Source organism: Staurois parvus, unplaced genomic scaffold, assembly GCF_062004578.1.
Source record: "Staurois parvus isolate SC_StPar_1 unplaced genomic scaffold, SC_StPar_1.0 ptg000276l, whole genome shotgun sequence".
Taxonomy (NCBI): Eukaryota; Metazoa; Chordata; class Amphibia; order Anura; family Ranidae; genus Staurois; species Staurois parvus.
The window spans coordinates 392,337-406,004 of record NW_028318072.1 but is presented as its reverse complement, the minus strand read 5'-3'; the positions used below and the strand labels follow the sequence as shown (position 1 = coordinate 406,004).

General features: G+C 44.1%; 1 protein-coding gene across 1 annotated transcript in view; it reads right to left on the bottom strand.

Annotated features, from left to right (window-relative positions):
* The window catches only part of LOC149458755 (uncharacterized), a 128,907-nt gene that overhangs the window by 28,104 nt on the left and 87,135 nt on the right, over positions 1-13,668 (bottom strand). Inside the window, exons 4-6 of the mRNA XM_089681678.1 lie at positions 10,977-11,835; positions 9,459-9,590; positions 3,283-3,363 (exon numbers count right to left, since the gene is read on the bottom strand). Of these exons, the coding sequence (XP_089537804.1) occupies positions 3,283-3,363; positions 9,459-9,590; positions 10,977-11,835 (1,072 nt within the window). The remainder of the gene's footprint in view (positions 1-3,282; positions 3,364-9,458; positions 9,591-10,976; positions 11,836-13,668) is intronic.

Here is a 13,668-nt window from a genome sequence, read left to right as displayed (position 1 = left end):
GGAGAAAATTACTATAGTTAAGTAAGCCTTATCCGGGGATATCAATAAAGCTGTAGATCCAAAGTCCACCAGAAATATTTTATTTTGCAAGGTCAATCATCAAGAAGGCCTATGCTCTGATTGCCCAAAAGTATAAGGAAAGGGTAGCCAAGGAGATATGTGGTAAGCGGCCAAGAAAACAAGGGGGCAACCTCCTGAGAAAAGGTTAGGTGAGATATAGATTCAGCTTATAGACCTTAATGGAAAGACCTCATCAAAGAACTTTCCTCCACAAACTTCTAAATGGCAGAACATCCCTCTACACCAGGGGTCCTCAAACTACAGCTCGCCAAAGGCATTCATCCATCCCAGAAAAAAAAAAAAAAGAAAAGAAATAAAAACCCCCGGCGCTGACCGGCAAATATTTATGCTGCTTGCTGGGTCCTCGGGCACGAGGACCTAGCGTGCAGCAGCCTGCAAGCCCCGGATTTCACCTGCTGCAGTCAGAGAAGCAACAGGACAGGAGAGCACACCAGGCACCAGGTACAGTGCATTGCGGTGTCCGGTGTAGCAGTGTACAGTGCATTGCGGTGTCCGGTGTAGCAGTGTACAGTGCATCGCGGTGTCCGGTGTAGCAGTGTACAGTGCATCGCGGTGTCCGGTGTAGCAGTGTACAGTGCATCGCGGTGTCCGGTGTAGCAGTGTACAGTGCATCGCGGTGTCCGGTGTAGCAGTGTACAGTGCATCGCGGTGTCCGGTGTAGCAGTGTACAGTGCATCGCGGTGTCCGGTGTAGCAGTGTACAGTGCATCGCGGTGTCCGGTGTAGCAGTGTACAGTGCATCGCGGTGTCCGGTGTAGCAGTGTACAGTGCATCGCGGTGTCCGGTGTAGCAGTGTACAGTGCATCGTGGTGTCCGGTGTAGCAGAGTACAGTGCATCGTGGTGTCCGGTGTATCAGAGTACAGTGCATCGCGGTGTCCGGTGTATCAGAGTACAGTGCATCGCGGTGTCCGGTGTATCAGAGTACAGTGCATCGCGGTGTCCGGTGTAGCAGTGTACAGTGCATCGCGGTGTCCGGTGTAGCAGTGTACAGTGCATCGCGGTGTCCGGTGTAGCAGTGTACAGTGCATTGCGGTGTCCGGTGTAGCAGTGTACAGTGCATCGCGGTGTCCGATGTATCAGAGTACAGTGCATTGCGGTGTCCTGTGTATCAGACTACAGTGCATTGCGGTGCGCTACAGTGTACAGTGCGTTACAGTGTACAGTGCATTGTGGTGTCCAGTACGTTACAGTGCACAGTGCATTGCGGTGTCCAGTACGTTACAGTGTACAGTGCATGGCAGTGCCAAGTGCGTAACAGTGTACAGTGCATTTTAAATATTATATTGTTTTTTCCTGTTTTTTCCACTACAAATAAGATATGTGTGGTGTGCAGAGGAATTTGTTAAAATTGTTTTCAAACTATAGTCCGGCCCCCTAACAGTGTGAAGGTCCGTGAACTGGCACCCTGTTTAACCGCCTCCCGCCCGCCATATAGTAATATGAAGGACACAAGGTGGTTCTCTTGTTCTGGGAGGACATCATATGACGTCCTCCCATTCTAACCGTGCTTGCACAGCTCCAAGAGCGCACAGCGTGGCAATCAGCGGTGCGCTGTGTCCAATCACAGCTGATCACATGTAAACAGGGAAATGCCGGTTATCTGCATTTCTCTCCCCACGAGCTGTCATGCTGACAGCTTGTGAGGAGAGGAAAGCCGGTAATCGGCATTCCTCGGAGGGGACATGTACACAGATCATCAGAGCACTGATGATCAGTGTGCCCTGATGATCTGTGTAGCCCCAGCAGCGCCACCTGTCTGTGTCCATCAGTGCCAGATTTCAGTGCTCATCCATGCCACCTGCCAGTGCCCATCAGTGCCACATTTCATTGCCCATCAGTGCCACATCAATGCCTCATATCATTGCCCATATGAGCAGCCTTTCAGTGTCAGCCATCAGTGCCGGTTAGTGCCACCTATCAATGCCAGTCAGTGCCACCTATCAGTGCTGCCAATCAGTGCCAGTCAGTGCCGCCTATCAGTGTGCATCAGTGCCGCCGAACAGTGCCAGCCAGTGCCACCTAACAGTGCCAGCCAGTGCCGTCTATCAGTGTCATATATGAGTGCTGCCTTTCAGTGCCCATCAGTAATGCCTGTCAATGCCCCTCAGTGCCACCTATCAGTGCCTCCTCATCAGTGCCACCTATCAGTGCCCATCACTGCAGCCTCATTAGCGCACATCAGTGAAGGAGAAAAATCACTTATTTACAAAATTTTATAACAAAAACTAAGAAAAAACGTTTTTTTTCCCCAAAATTTTCAGTGGTTTTTGGTTTGTTTAAGAAAAAATAAAAAACCCAGAGGTGATTAAATACCAGCAAAATAAAGCTCTGTCACAAAAAAATGATAAAAATTTCATATGGGTACAGTGTTTCATGACCGCGCAATTGTCATTCAAAGTGCAACAGTGCTGAAAGCTGGAAATTGGCCTGGGCAGGAAGGAGGTATAAGTACCTGGTAGGCTAGTGGTTAAAAAGTTTGAGCACCCCTGCTCTACACAATGGCTACCACCAAATGCTATAAGTTGGGTCACAGCATCTCAGCTACTGGTACATGTACCCAAATGGTTGACTTTAGGTGTACTTTCTGTAAATTTGTTATAACATTATAACATTTAAACAGTTTAACCAGGTATACAATAGAATCACATAGTTATTTAAAACATAAGGAACTATTTAAAAAAAATGACTATATAATAAACATCAAAGGTTATAGTGACCACATGACTGAAACCAGAGGCCTCTTGGTAAACAATGCTTTAAAAGAGATGTACACACTTTAAAGAGACACTGTCACTTTTTGCCATTAAAAGCAAAGTGACCATGTCTACGCAGGGCCCATTGCCCCAAGCATGTATACTTGCCCAGCTACACACCGTCGCTGCCTACCTGCTGCAGCATCCTCACTTACCCAAGCTCCAGTGCCAACTGACTATGGAACCAACACATGACAGTGTTTGGGCCCTATCATTGTCACACAAGGTAGTCCCCTATCCATTAGTAAGTGCTAGGCATGTGGTGAGGGAGTATGGCTGGGTAATTATACATGTTTTGGGAGGGAATTTGCAGACAATGTTACCTACAGTATATCTCTTTAGAAAAGTTGAGAAAATTGGCCAATCGCATCCAAATCCCAACAGTTCTTAAGTAACTCCACAATTCCATTCCCCTGGATTGTATGCAATGTTTCTTTATATCACTTACCTGAGCGCTACATCCAGGGTCTTCCCTTTGAAGTCAAAGAGAGCAAGGTATTCCTCAGCCACCATGGCACTAAAATCATTGCTACAAAAAGAAGTCAAGCAAAATAATGAATATTAAAAAAAAACCAGTAGGAGTGTTCAAGACTAAAAAGGCTAAACTCAGCTTGTTACACAACACATGACAACCCAGAGCCACTAAATGCAGATACATAGGACACCCTGAACACATTCTTAAAACCACCTAAAACTAAAAATAATAGTGTGTGGAGCTCACATGCAAATGATACTTTAGTAGGCTAATAAGGTCCCATAATACTAAGTTCTACTGCCTCACTGATCTGTACTTATTGGGAGGAAGCCAGAGACCTGCTCTCTGAGTATACAGGACAGTTTTGAAGACTGCTTTGTTCCTGAAAGTAAGGCGTTGGTTTTTTGGAGTATAGACGGCTAGGTTTTTTCATTAATATAAGCAGGAAGACCTCTTCCCAGTGTCTAGTGAATCATTGCAACATTGACATACGCTAGGATTCTCAACAAGCACATATAATCAGGATAATTTGGAAATTAGGTTCTAGCATTTTTCTGTGCGATAACAATAACCCCAAACTCTTAGTGGAGCTCATTACCATTTCACAGAAGTCCAGACGGATCAAAAACAGTGCTTTCAATGAACAGCTTTAATAGCTGCTTTCAGGTTAGGTTTCCAGCTCTTTATGCTGTGAACTATAATACTTTAGGAAAACCACAGACATTGGTTTAACCACATTTTCACAGCAACCTACAGTATGTCATTTGCAAAACTGATCGTGGTTTTGTAATATGTTCCTTTTAATGAATAGGAAGTAAAGAAATAAGAGAAAGTTAACATTATACTAATGAAATTGTGCAGAGCATCACGCAGGCAAACATAAGGAACTATCAGTAAACTTATAAGATATCAACCTGGTCCTTTGTGTAGATGTATACATTCAGAATCCACAATTAAAGAACGTAAGAAAAAAATAGAAAAGTAGAGTTCCATCGGTGACAGAAGTCAGCACACCTAATGTGCAAACTTTTTCTTTACTTTAGTGTACAGATGATAGATAAAACATTTTGTGTTTACGGTGTCACACCATATGTGCTGGGCTGTCCAGTGCACTACCAACACATATACTGTACAAGGCAAGTTGCTTTATGTTCTATTAGTTCAGTTCACATGACTGTGCTGCAGTGGTGTGTGCTGAAAACAAGCAGGTTGTTCTGTATTTTTTTAGGACAGCATGTTGAGATGTAGTATACTGTATTGACACCCACTGCAGTGAATAACAAAATAAACAATGCTATGAGCCATTTATCTGTGTGTGTGTATATAAAAAAAAAAAAAACACACACACACACACACACACACACACACTATATTGCCAAAAGTATTGGGACACCCCTCAAAATCATTGGATTCAAGTGTTCCAAGCAACTTTATAGCCACAGGTGTATACAATCAAGCAAAAATGAGGAAGGGTTGTAACAGCGCAAACACTGCAAAGTCCTGGGAAATGGTAGTATGGGGTGATCGTGGTATTAGTGGCTACTGTATGAAGAGCGTAGGATTCCGTGTGGCACTGAGGGCAAGGCTTCCAAATAAGCTGTAGCAACTTCTGTAGATGTGAAAAAGGAGCGCACTTACGCCTTCCACGACCAGTGCATGCTCCGAAACGCGTCGCAGTGCACCCTGGGATCTGACGTCATCGCGGCCACGCCGCCGCTACGTTCCAGCGGGCGTTCCATCCAGCTCTGAGGGAGGACGTGCACACCGGCCGGCCTCACCGCTGTTCCCCTCCAGCCACCACGCTGTTCCAGCCGAGCGCTGACCTCCCCACATCGCAGTAAGATGACGGCTCTTCACCTGGGTTACCACCCCACCGTTAACTATTGTTAACCACAGTTTTTAAGCTTATGATTACTTCACACATGTGAGTGTTTCTACATTTAAACTTGAATTAAAAGACTTATTGCACTTAGAGGCGCTTCTCTCCTTTTCTCGTATACAATCAAGCACCTAGGCATGCAGACTGCTTCTTCAAACATTTGTGAAAGAATGGGTCGCTCTCAGGAGCTCAGTGAATTCAAACATGGTACTGTGATAGGTTGCCACCTGTGCAATAAGTCCATCTGTGAAATTTCCTTCCTACTAAATATTCCACAGTCAACTGTTAGTGGTATTATAACAAAGTAGAAGCAACTGGAAACAACAGCAACTCAGCCACAAAGTGGTAGGCCATGGAAAATGACAGAACAGGGTCAGCAAATACTGAAGCGCACAGTGCGCAGAGGTCGCCAACTGTCTGCAGAGTCAATAACTAAAGACCTCCAATCTTTGTGTGGCCTTCAGATTAGCACAACATTGTGTAGAGAGCTTCATGGAATGGGTTTCCATGGCCGAGCAGCTGCATCCAAGCCTTACATCACCAAGTGCAAAGCAAAGCGTCGGATGCCGTGGTGTAAAGCACGCCGCCACTGGACTCTACAGCAGCAGAGACGTGTTCTCTGGAGTAACAAATCATGCGTCTCTGTCAGGCAATCCGATGGATGTAGCTGGGTCTGACGATTGCCAGGACAACGGTACTTGCCTGACTGCATTGTGCCAAGTGTAAATTTTGGTGGAGGGGAGATTATGGTGTGGGGTTGTTTTTCAGGGGTTGGGCTTGGCCCCTTAGTTCCAGTGAAGTAAACTCTTAAGGCGTCGGCATATCAAGACATTTTGGACAATACCATGCTCCCAACTTTGTGGGAACAGTTTGGGGCCCCTTCCAGTTCCAACATGACTGCGCACCAGTGCACAAAGCAAGGTCCGTAAAGACATGGACGAGCGAGTTTGGGGTGTAGGGACTTGACTGGCCATCACAGAGTCCTGATCTCAACCCAATAGAACCTTTGGGATGATTTACAGCGGAGTCTGCGAGCCAGGCCTTCTCATCAGACATCAGTGTCTGACATCACAGATGTGGGCAGCCTTCACAGAAGAGTTGAAGCTGTTATAGTTGGAAAGGGTGGGCCAACTCAATATTGAACCCTACGGACTAAGATTGGGATGCCATTAAAGTTCATGTGCGTGTAAAGGCAGGCGTCCCAATACTAGTGGCAATACAGTGTACATATATGTATACAGTGACTTGAAAAAGTATTCATACCCCTTGAAATTTTCCATTGTTTGTCATGTTACAACCAAAAACGTAAATGTATTTTATTGGGCGTTTATGTGAAAGACCAACACAAAGTAGCACATAATTGTGAAGTGGAAGGAAAATGATAAATAGTTTTAAAAATGTTAGAAAAATAAATATCTGAAAAGTGTGGCATGCATTTGTATTCAGCCCCCCTTTCGAACCACCTTTTGCTGCAATTACAGCTGCAAGTCTTTTTGGGGATGTCTCTACCAGCTTTGCACATCTAGAGAGTAAATTTTTGCCCATTCTTCTTTGCAAAATAGCTCAAGCTCTGTCAGATTGAATGGAGGGCGTCTGTGAACAGCAATATTCAAATCTTGCTACAAATTCTCAATTGGATTTAGGTCTGGACTTTGACTGGGCCATTCTAACACATGAATATGCTTTGCTCTAAACCATTCCATTGTAGTATGTATTGTAGGCTGTATGATCAGGGTCTGCCCCAGTCTCAACAGGAGTCTCCAACATCCATTTATCCATCAACTCTGACCAGCTTCCCTGTCCCTGCTGAAGAAAAACATCCCCACAACATGATGCTGTCACAATGTTTCACGATGGGGATGGTGTATTCAGGGTGATGTGCAGTGTTAGTTTTCCAACACACATAGCGTTTTGCTTTTAGGTCAAAAAGTTCAATTTTGGTCTCATCTGATCAGAGCACCTTCTTCCACATGTTTACTGTGTCCCCCACATGGCTTCTCAAACTGCAAGTGGGACTTCTCATGGCTTTCTTTCCACAATGGCTTTCTTTTTGACCCTCTTTCATAAAGGCCAGATTCTGGCATGCACGAGTAATAGTTATCCTGTGGACAGATTCTCCCACCTGAGCTGTGGCTCCTCCAGAGTTGCCATGGTCCTCTTGGCTGCTTCTCTGATTAATGCTCTCCTTGCCCGGCCTGTCAGTTTAGGTGGACGGCCATGTCTTGGTAGGTTTGCATTTGTGCCATACTCTTCATTTTTTGATGATGGATTGAATAGTGCTCCGTGTTAGTCCCTCCATGGCTATGCCTCCCTAGACTATCACTGACCCACTACCAAAACGGTCATGCTGAACAATTTTACAGGCAGCATAACATTCTCTACGGCTTCTCCAGACACTTTCACGTCTGTCACATGTGCTCAGGGTGAATCTGCTCTCATCTGTGAAAAGCACAGGGCACCAGTGGCAGACCTGTCAATTCTGGTGTTCAATGGCAAATGCCAATTGAGCTCTATTGTGCTAGGCAGTGAGCACAGGGCCCACTAGTGGATGTCGGACCCTCAGGCCACCCTCGGGAAGTCTGTTTTTGATTGTTTGGTCAGAGACATTCACGCCAATGGCCTGCTGGAGGGCATTTTGTAGGGCTCTGGCAGTGCTCAACCTGTTCCTCCTTGCACAAAGGAACAGATACAGGTCCTGCTGATGGGTTAAGGACCTTCTACGGCCCTGTCCAGCGCTCCTAGAGTAACTACCCATCTCCTGGAATCTCCTCCATGCTCTTGAGACTGTGCTGGGAGTTGGTGGCCTCCACCTGTAAAACCGTTCCTGTTTTGGGGATCGTCTCATTGTTGCCCATCTAGTACACCTGTATTCAAATTTCATTAACACCCAAGCAGATGAAACAGATTAACAACCCCCTCTGCTACTTAACTGACCAGAATAATATCCCAGAAGTTTAACTGACTTCATGCTATACTCTGATTAAAAAGTGTTCCTTAAATTTTTTTTGAGCAGTATATATGTGAAACATAGGATAGTGTGAGCTGGCTACTAAGTATAGGTATAAGCGCAGAAGTTTAATAACAATCAATTTGTTTAAAAATCTGGTATTTTCTTTTACTTTCACTTTCATGATAATGTTAAGCAAGACAACAAATAGGCTGAATCTGCCTAGTGGGGGCAGACACAGCAATAAAAATTGACAATCCCTAATCCCTCTCCACTCTATCCAAAATAAAAAAAAAAATAAAAGTTTTGCCCTTAGTTATATTTCAAGTCCCAAAGCAGTCATCTGGTATTATCAACTCTATGCTGGCTATGATCCTACCTTCTGTCGCCAGGCTTTGAATGTATCCTGTAGAGAAGGATACATTTTCTTCCTGTTCTATCTGACACCTGACCCCTAGACAAGAAGTGAGGGGAAAACTATCTCATCACTATTGCCTGATGTATGGGGTTCTTATAAGGGTCTGAAACATCGCTCCTTTTTGTGCCGGTAATAAGCTCTTTATGTTGGACTGTATTAATATGGTGCCAACTGTTGTCACTTCAGCACCCCTCCATCCTGAGTCATTATAGTGTATGGAGTGTGCCTGGTTCAATGTTACATCCATATAAAAGGGAAAGAGACAACAATAAAAGCCTCACAGGTTCTAAACCTTCCTCCCTCTTCTACCAAATGTGCTTTCAGAGTTGTCTATTTAGCTATTGCAGGGATTACCCCTTGCTTTCCAATATGCCTGACACCTGTCAAATATAGAGGATGTAGGGGAGATTTAAGGTGTTTGTTAAGTTAATTTCACAGTCCTGATATGTGTCTGTTGTACTTGAATTAAAAAGTATCCTGTTCTCTATAATGCTTCCTTTGTGTAAGATCCCTGATGTTCCTGTCAGTCCCCCTGCTTTCCTATTTCAAACTGACCATGCTAGGCATGGAACATGTTCATGACATGCAACCACCCCCTCCAGTCTCCACCCACACCTCTTATGCAGCTGAGAACAGATGTTGTGTGATCACTTATATTGTAAAAAAAAAAAGAAAAAAAGAATAAAAAATGACAGTTTTCCCTGTTATGCATTGTGTTTGCATTGCAGGCAAAGCAGACAAATACAGCTATTTGCACTTGACTGCAAGCCTCTAAGCAGAGCTGAATTCAAATGTAAAAGCCACAGTTTCACAACAAAGCCTGTGAACACAAGTCATTATGCTGAGAAGGATATAGTAAGACAAATTGGGAGACATGTACTTTTTGCTGGCTCGCTTATACTTACTTTTTCTGAAGATAAGGAGCAACTTGAGATCTGTCAAAGCCATCCAGGTGGAAGAGCTTTGATGCCAAACACCGAGCTGCATCCACATCCTGCGCATTGGTCACAGCTTCCACATAGGTCGCTTCCTCAGAACTGCCAAGAGAAAATCAGTAACAATTTCACAGAAAGCAGTGCAAAATTAACAACCCCACATAGGCCTAGGATATGGGGGTTTCCCAGCTTTCACTATGGTTCAAGGCTTGTCTCTGTCCCTCTCAGTGTAGTCGTAAAGTTTTTCTCTGTTTCTTACTGTTCAAAGCAAGAAAAGTAAATTTTTTGATTGAACAGAGTACAGTTTCCAGCTTTAGGACACCTCAAGTCTTTTCATCAGCATGATGTTCACATATGAACTGACGCAAAACTTTGCAGCTGTGATGTGCTCCTTTGACCGTACTAACAGAGACAGGTTTATAATTACCTGGAATTGTTGAAGCTTTGCTTGTTAGAACCCATTGGGATTCCACTGTGACAGGAGAGTTCGGACATTGAAGCAGCACACTGATTTAGTGTTCTATCTGCTTTCTCCTCCTATCAGCATGCTCTATGTCAGCACATGTTACAGAGCTAAACTGGCACTTAGTACTTACAGTAGTTACATTTATTAAATAAATGAAATGATTACTGTTGGTGGTTGTTTATCTGTTTGGAGATCAGCTTTCCACTAAAAGATGATTTCACCTCGAATGTTTTGTTGTCTACCACGGTTCATGTATTCATGTATGTGACTTACAAGTCACTGACCTTGTCTTTTTATCAGTACACATAATAGAGGTATCTTTTTTAAATTTATTTAAATAAAAATGTATTGAAATTGAAAAGAGGAGTTCACCTTTAGAACATATTACATGTTTTACCTGTTTTTAGGGTGGGTAATGTAACATGTTCTTGCTCCTGCAGCCTCTTCCCTCTCATCCCCCCTCCCTATGACAGTTGGCAGGGGATCTTCTCCCCACACCCACTGTCACAATTTGAAAATAATGAGACAGTGCAGGGCTCTGCTGACACGGCAGCATCATTCATTCAGTTTCCTGTTAATGAATGCATACAAGTACTGTCAGCCAATGTGGTTGACGGCATGTAGTTCTCTGGTGAGCCCTTTAGTAGTCTGTTGATTCTACCTGCCCATAAGAGATAGGGGAAGATAGCTATACAGAAAGTCTGCAGGAGCCTGAGCTTGCACCTGCGATCTACTGATCACAAGTGCAATACTCCGCAGGCCCTTTAGAAAAAAAAAAACCAAAACAATAAATGCACATTTTCTTACCTGCAACAAAATGTTTTTTTTTTTTTTTTTTAAAGGTGAACTTATCCTTTAAGTATATCTATGCCTTTGACGATTCATATGAGCTACATCATAAAAGTATCACTCCCTCATAGAAGACAGGGTGACAAATCATCTTCTACATGCTTATAATAATGTTGAATAACTACACTCTGCCATATCAGTTATATGCACTACTCCAATGTTACATAGCTTACCCAGAAGTCTCTAAATCTGTGGACACATCATCGAAATGCTCTATGACAATTGTTGGAGTATCTTGCTGCGGTTTAGAATGTAATGCCTCACTTGCAGTCTCTGATGGTATTACTTTGCTTCCATGCTCCTTGCCCTGACATCCCTGGCATACAGGATGTGTGCCTTCACCCTGGCATAGGTCAAGCAGGATCTCTTCTCTGGGCAGCTCCTGAAGTGGTGTAATGCTTCCACCCTGGCATATGTCAAGCATGATATCTTCTTTGGGCAGTTCCCGAGGTGGTGGAGTACTTTCACCTTGGCATGAGTCGAGCAGGATCTCTTCTTTGGGCATCCCCTGAGGTGGTGAAGTGCCTTCACCTTGGCATAGGTCAAGCAGGATATCTTCTATGGGCTCCTTCTGAGGTGGTGCAGTGCCTACCTGGCATAGGTTAAGCACAACCTCCTCTCTGGGCTCTTCCTGAGGTGGTGGAGTGCCTTCTCCCTGGCATAGGTCAAGCAGGATCTCTTCTCTGGGCTCCTCCTGAGGTGGTGGAGTGCTTTCTTCCTTGCATTGGTTAAGCAGGATCCCTTTTCTGGGCAACTCCGGAGGTGGAGTGCCTTTACTCTGGCATAGGTCAAGCAGGATCCCTTCTCTGGGCTCCATCAGAGTTGGTGAAATGCCTTTACCCTTGCATGGGTGAAAGAGGATCTCTTTTCTGGGCTGCTCTCGAGATTGGGAAGTGAATTCCTGGTTACAGGAAGTCGGCGGAGCTGGAACATGGTGCTCAGATTCTTCATCTGGTATTAAATATTTTGTCCAGTAGCTTGAATCAGAAAACAGCAAACCTGCTTCATCCACACGCTCTTCTTCGCAAGCAGCTAGCAAAAGACAAACAAAGGTCATATTAAAATGCAACTAAAGGAAAGTTCAGTAAATTATTAAAGGGCAAATACAGTTGTGGCCAAAATTATTCAACCCCCACTGAAATTGAGTGTTTTGGCCAGTTTGACATTGCTTTTGATCATTCAGTCATCTTGCTTACATTTACATTAAAGAGGCACTTGTAGGTCAGACAAATATAACATAACAGTTATAATGAAATAACCACAAATGTCTTTTCTGTGCTCACAGCATTATCAGTTTTATTCAACCCCCAAGTGACATTCAATCTTAGTACTTAGTACAGCATCCTTTTACAGTTATAACAGCTTTTAAACGTGAAGCATAGCTTGACACAAGTGTCTTGCAGCGATCTACGGGTATCTTCGCCCATTCTTCATGGGCAAAGGCCTCCAGTTCAGTCACATTCTTAGGCTTGCGCACTGCAACTGCTTTCTTTAAGTCCCACCAGAGGTTCTCAATCGGATTTAAGTCTGGTGACTGCGATGGCCACTCCAAAATGTTCCAGCCTTTCCTCTGCAACCATGCTCTAGTGGACTTGGAGGTATGCTTGGGATCATTGTCCTGTTGAAAGGTCCAACGTCTCCCAAGCCTCAGGTGTGTGACGGACTGCATCACGTTTCCATCCAATATCTCCTGGTACTGAAGAGAATTCATGGTACCTTGCACACGCTGAAGCTTCCCTGTACCTGCAGAAGCAAAACAGCCCCAAAGCATGATTGACCCTCCACCATGCTTCACAGTAGGCAAGGTGTTCTTTTCATCATAGGCCTTGTTCTTCCTCCTCCAAACATAGCGTTGATCCATGGGCCCAAACAGTTCTAATTTTGTTTCATCAGTCCACAGAACACTATCCCACAACTTTTGTGGTTTGTCCACATGGCTTTTGGCATACTGCAGTCGACTCTTCTTATTCTTTGGAGACAGCAAGGGGGTACGCCTGGGAGTTCTGGCACGGAGGCCTTCATTACGCAGTGTGCGTCTTATTGTCTGGGCTGAAACTTCTGTACCCACATCTGACAAATCTTTTCTCAGTTCCTCAGCAGTCACACGGGGACTTCTCTCCACTCTACGCTTCAGGTAGCGCACAGCAGTCGAAGTCAGCATCTTCTTTCTGCCACGACCAGGTAGCGTTTCAACAGTGCCCTTTGCCTTGAATTTGCGAATGATGCTTCCTAAGGTGTCTTTTGGTATGTTTAACATCTTTGCAATCTTCTTATAGCCATTGCCCTTCCTGTGAAGAGAAATCACCTCTTCTCTTGTCTTCCTGGACCATTCTCTTGCCTTCACCATGTTTGTAACCACACCAGTAAATGTCTAGAAGGAGCTGAGTATCACAGTCATTTTAAAGCTGCCTAATTGGTGCTTATTATGCTTGATTGCTGCTCGGTGACATCCACAGGTGTTTTCAATACCTGATGGAAAGCACCTGTATGAACCTCTGTTCTTCAGAGTGGTAGTCTTTAAGGGGTTGAATAATTGTGGCAATGAAGAAACCACATAAGAACCATTTACTACTGTATTACATAAACAATTGATGTCATTTTAGTTGCATTTGGGTAGTTACAACGTCCTTGTAGGATTTGATTCTGAATACAATTCCAAATGTACACTATAGTCCCTAAACCCCTTTACAGCATTGGGGGTTGAATAATTTTGGCCACAACTGTACATTGAGGTTTTACCTTAAAGCCAAGCTCTGGCTACTGCTTTTTTTTTTTTTTTTAATATCCCGCTGGAGGTTTTAAAGTAAAAAATTGGCTGCAATACTCTCCTTAAATCTGGAGCTGTGCCTTGAATAACCTCTTTAC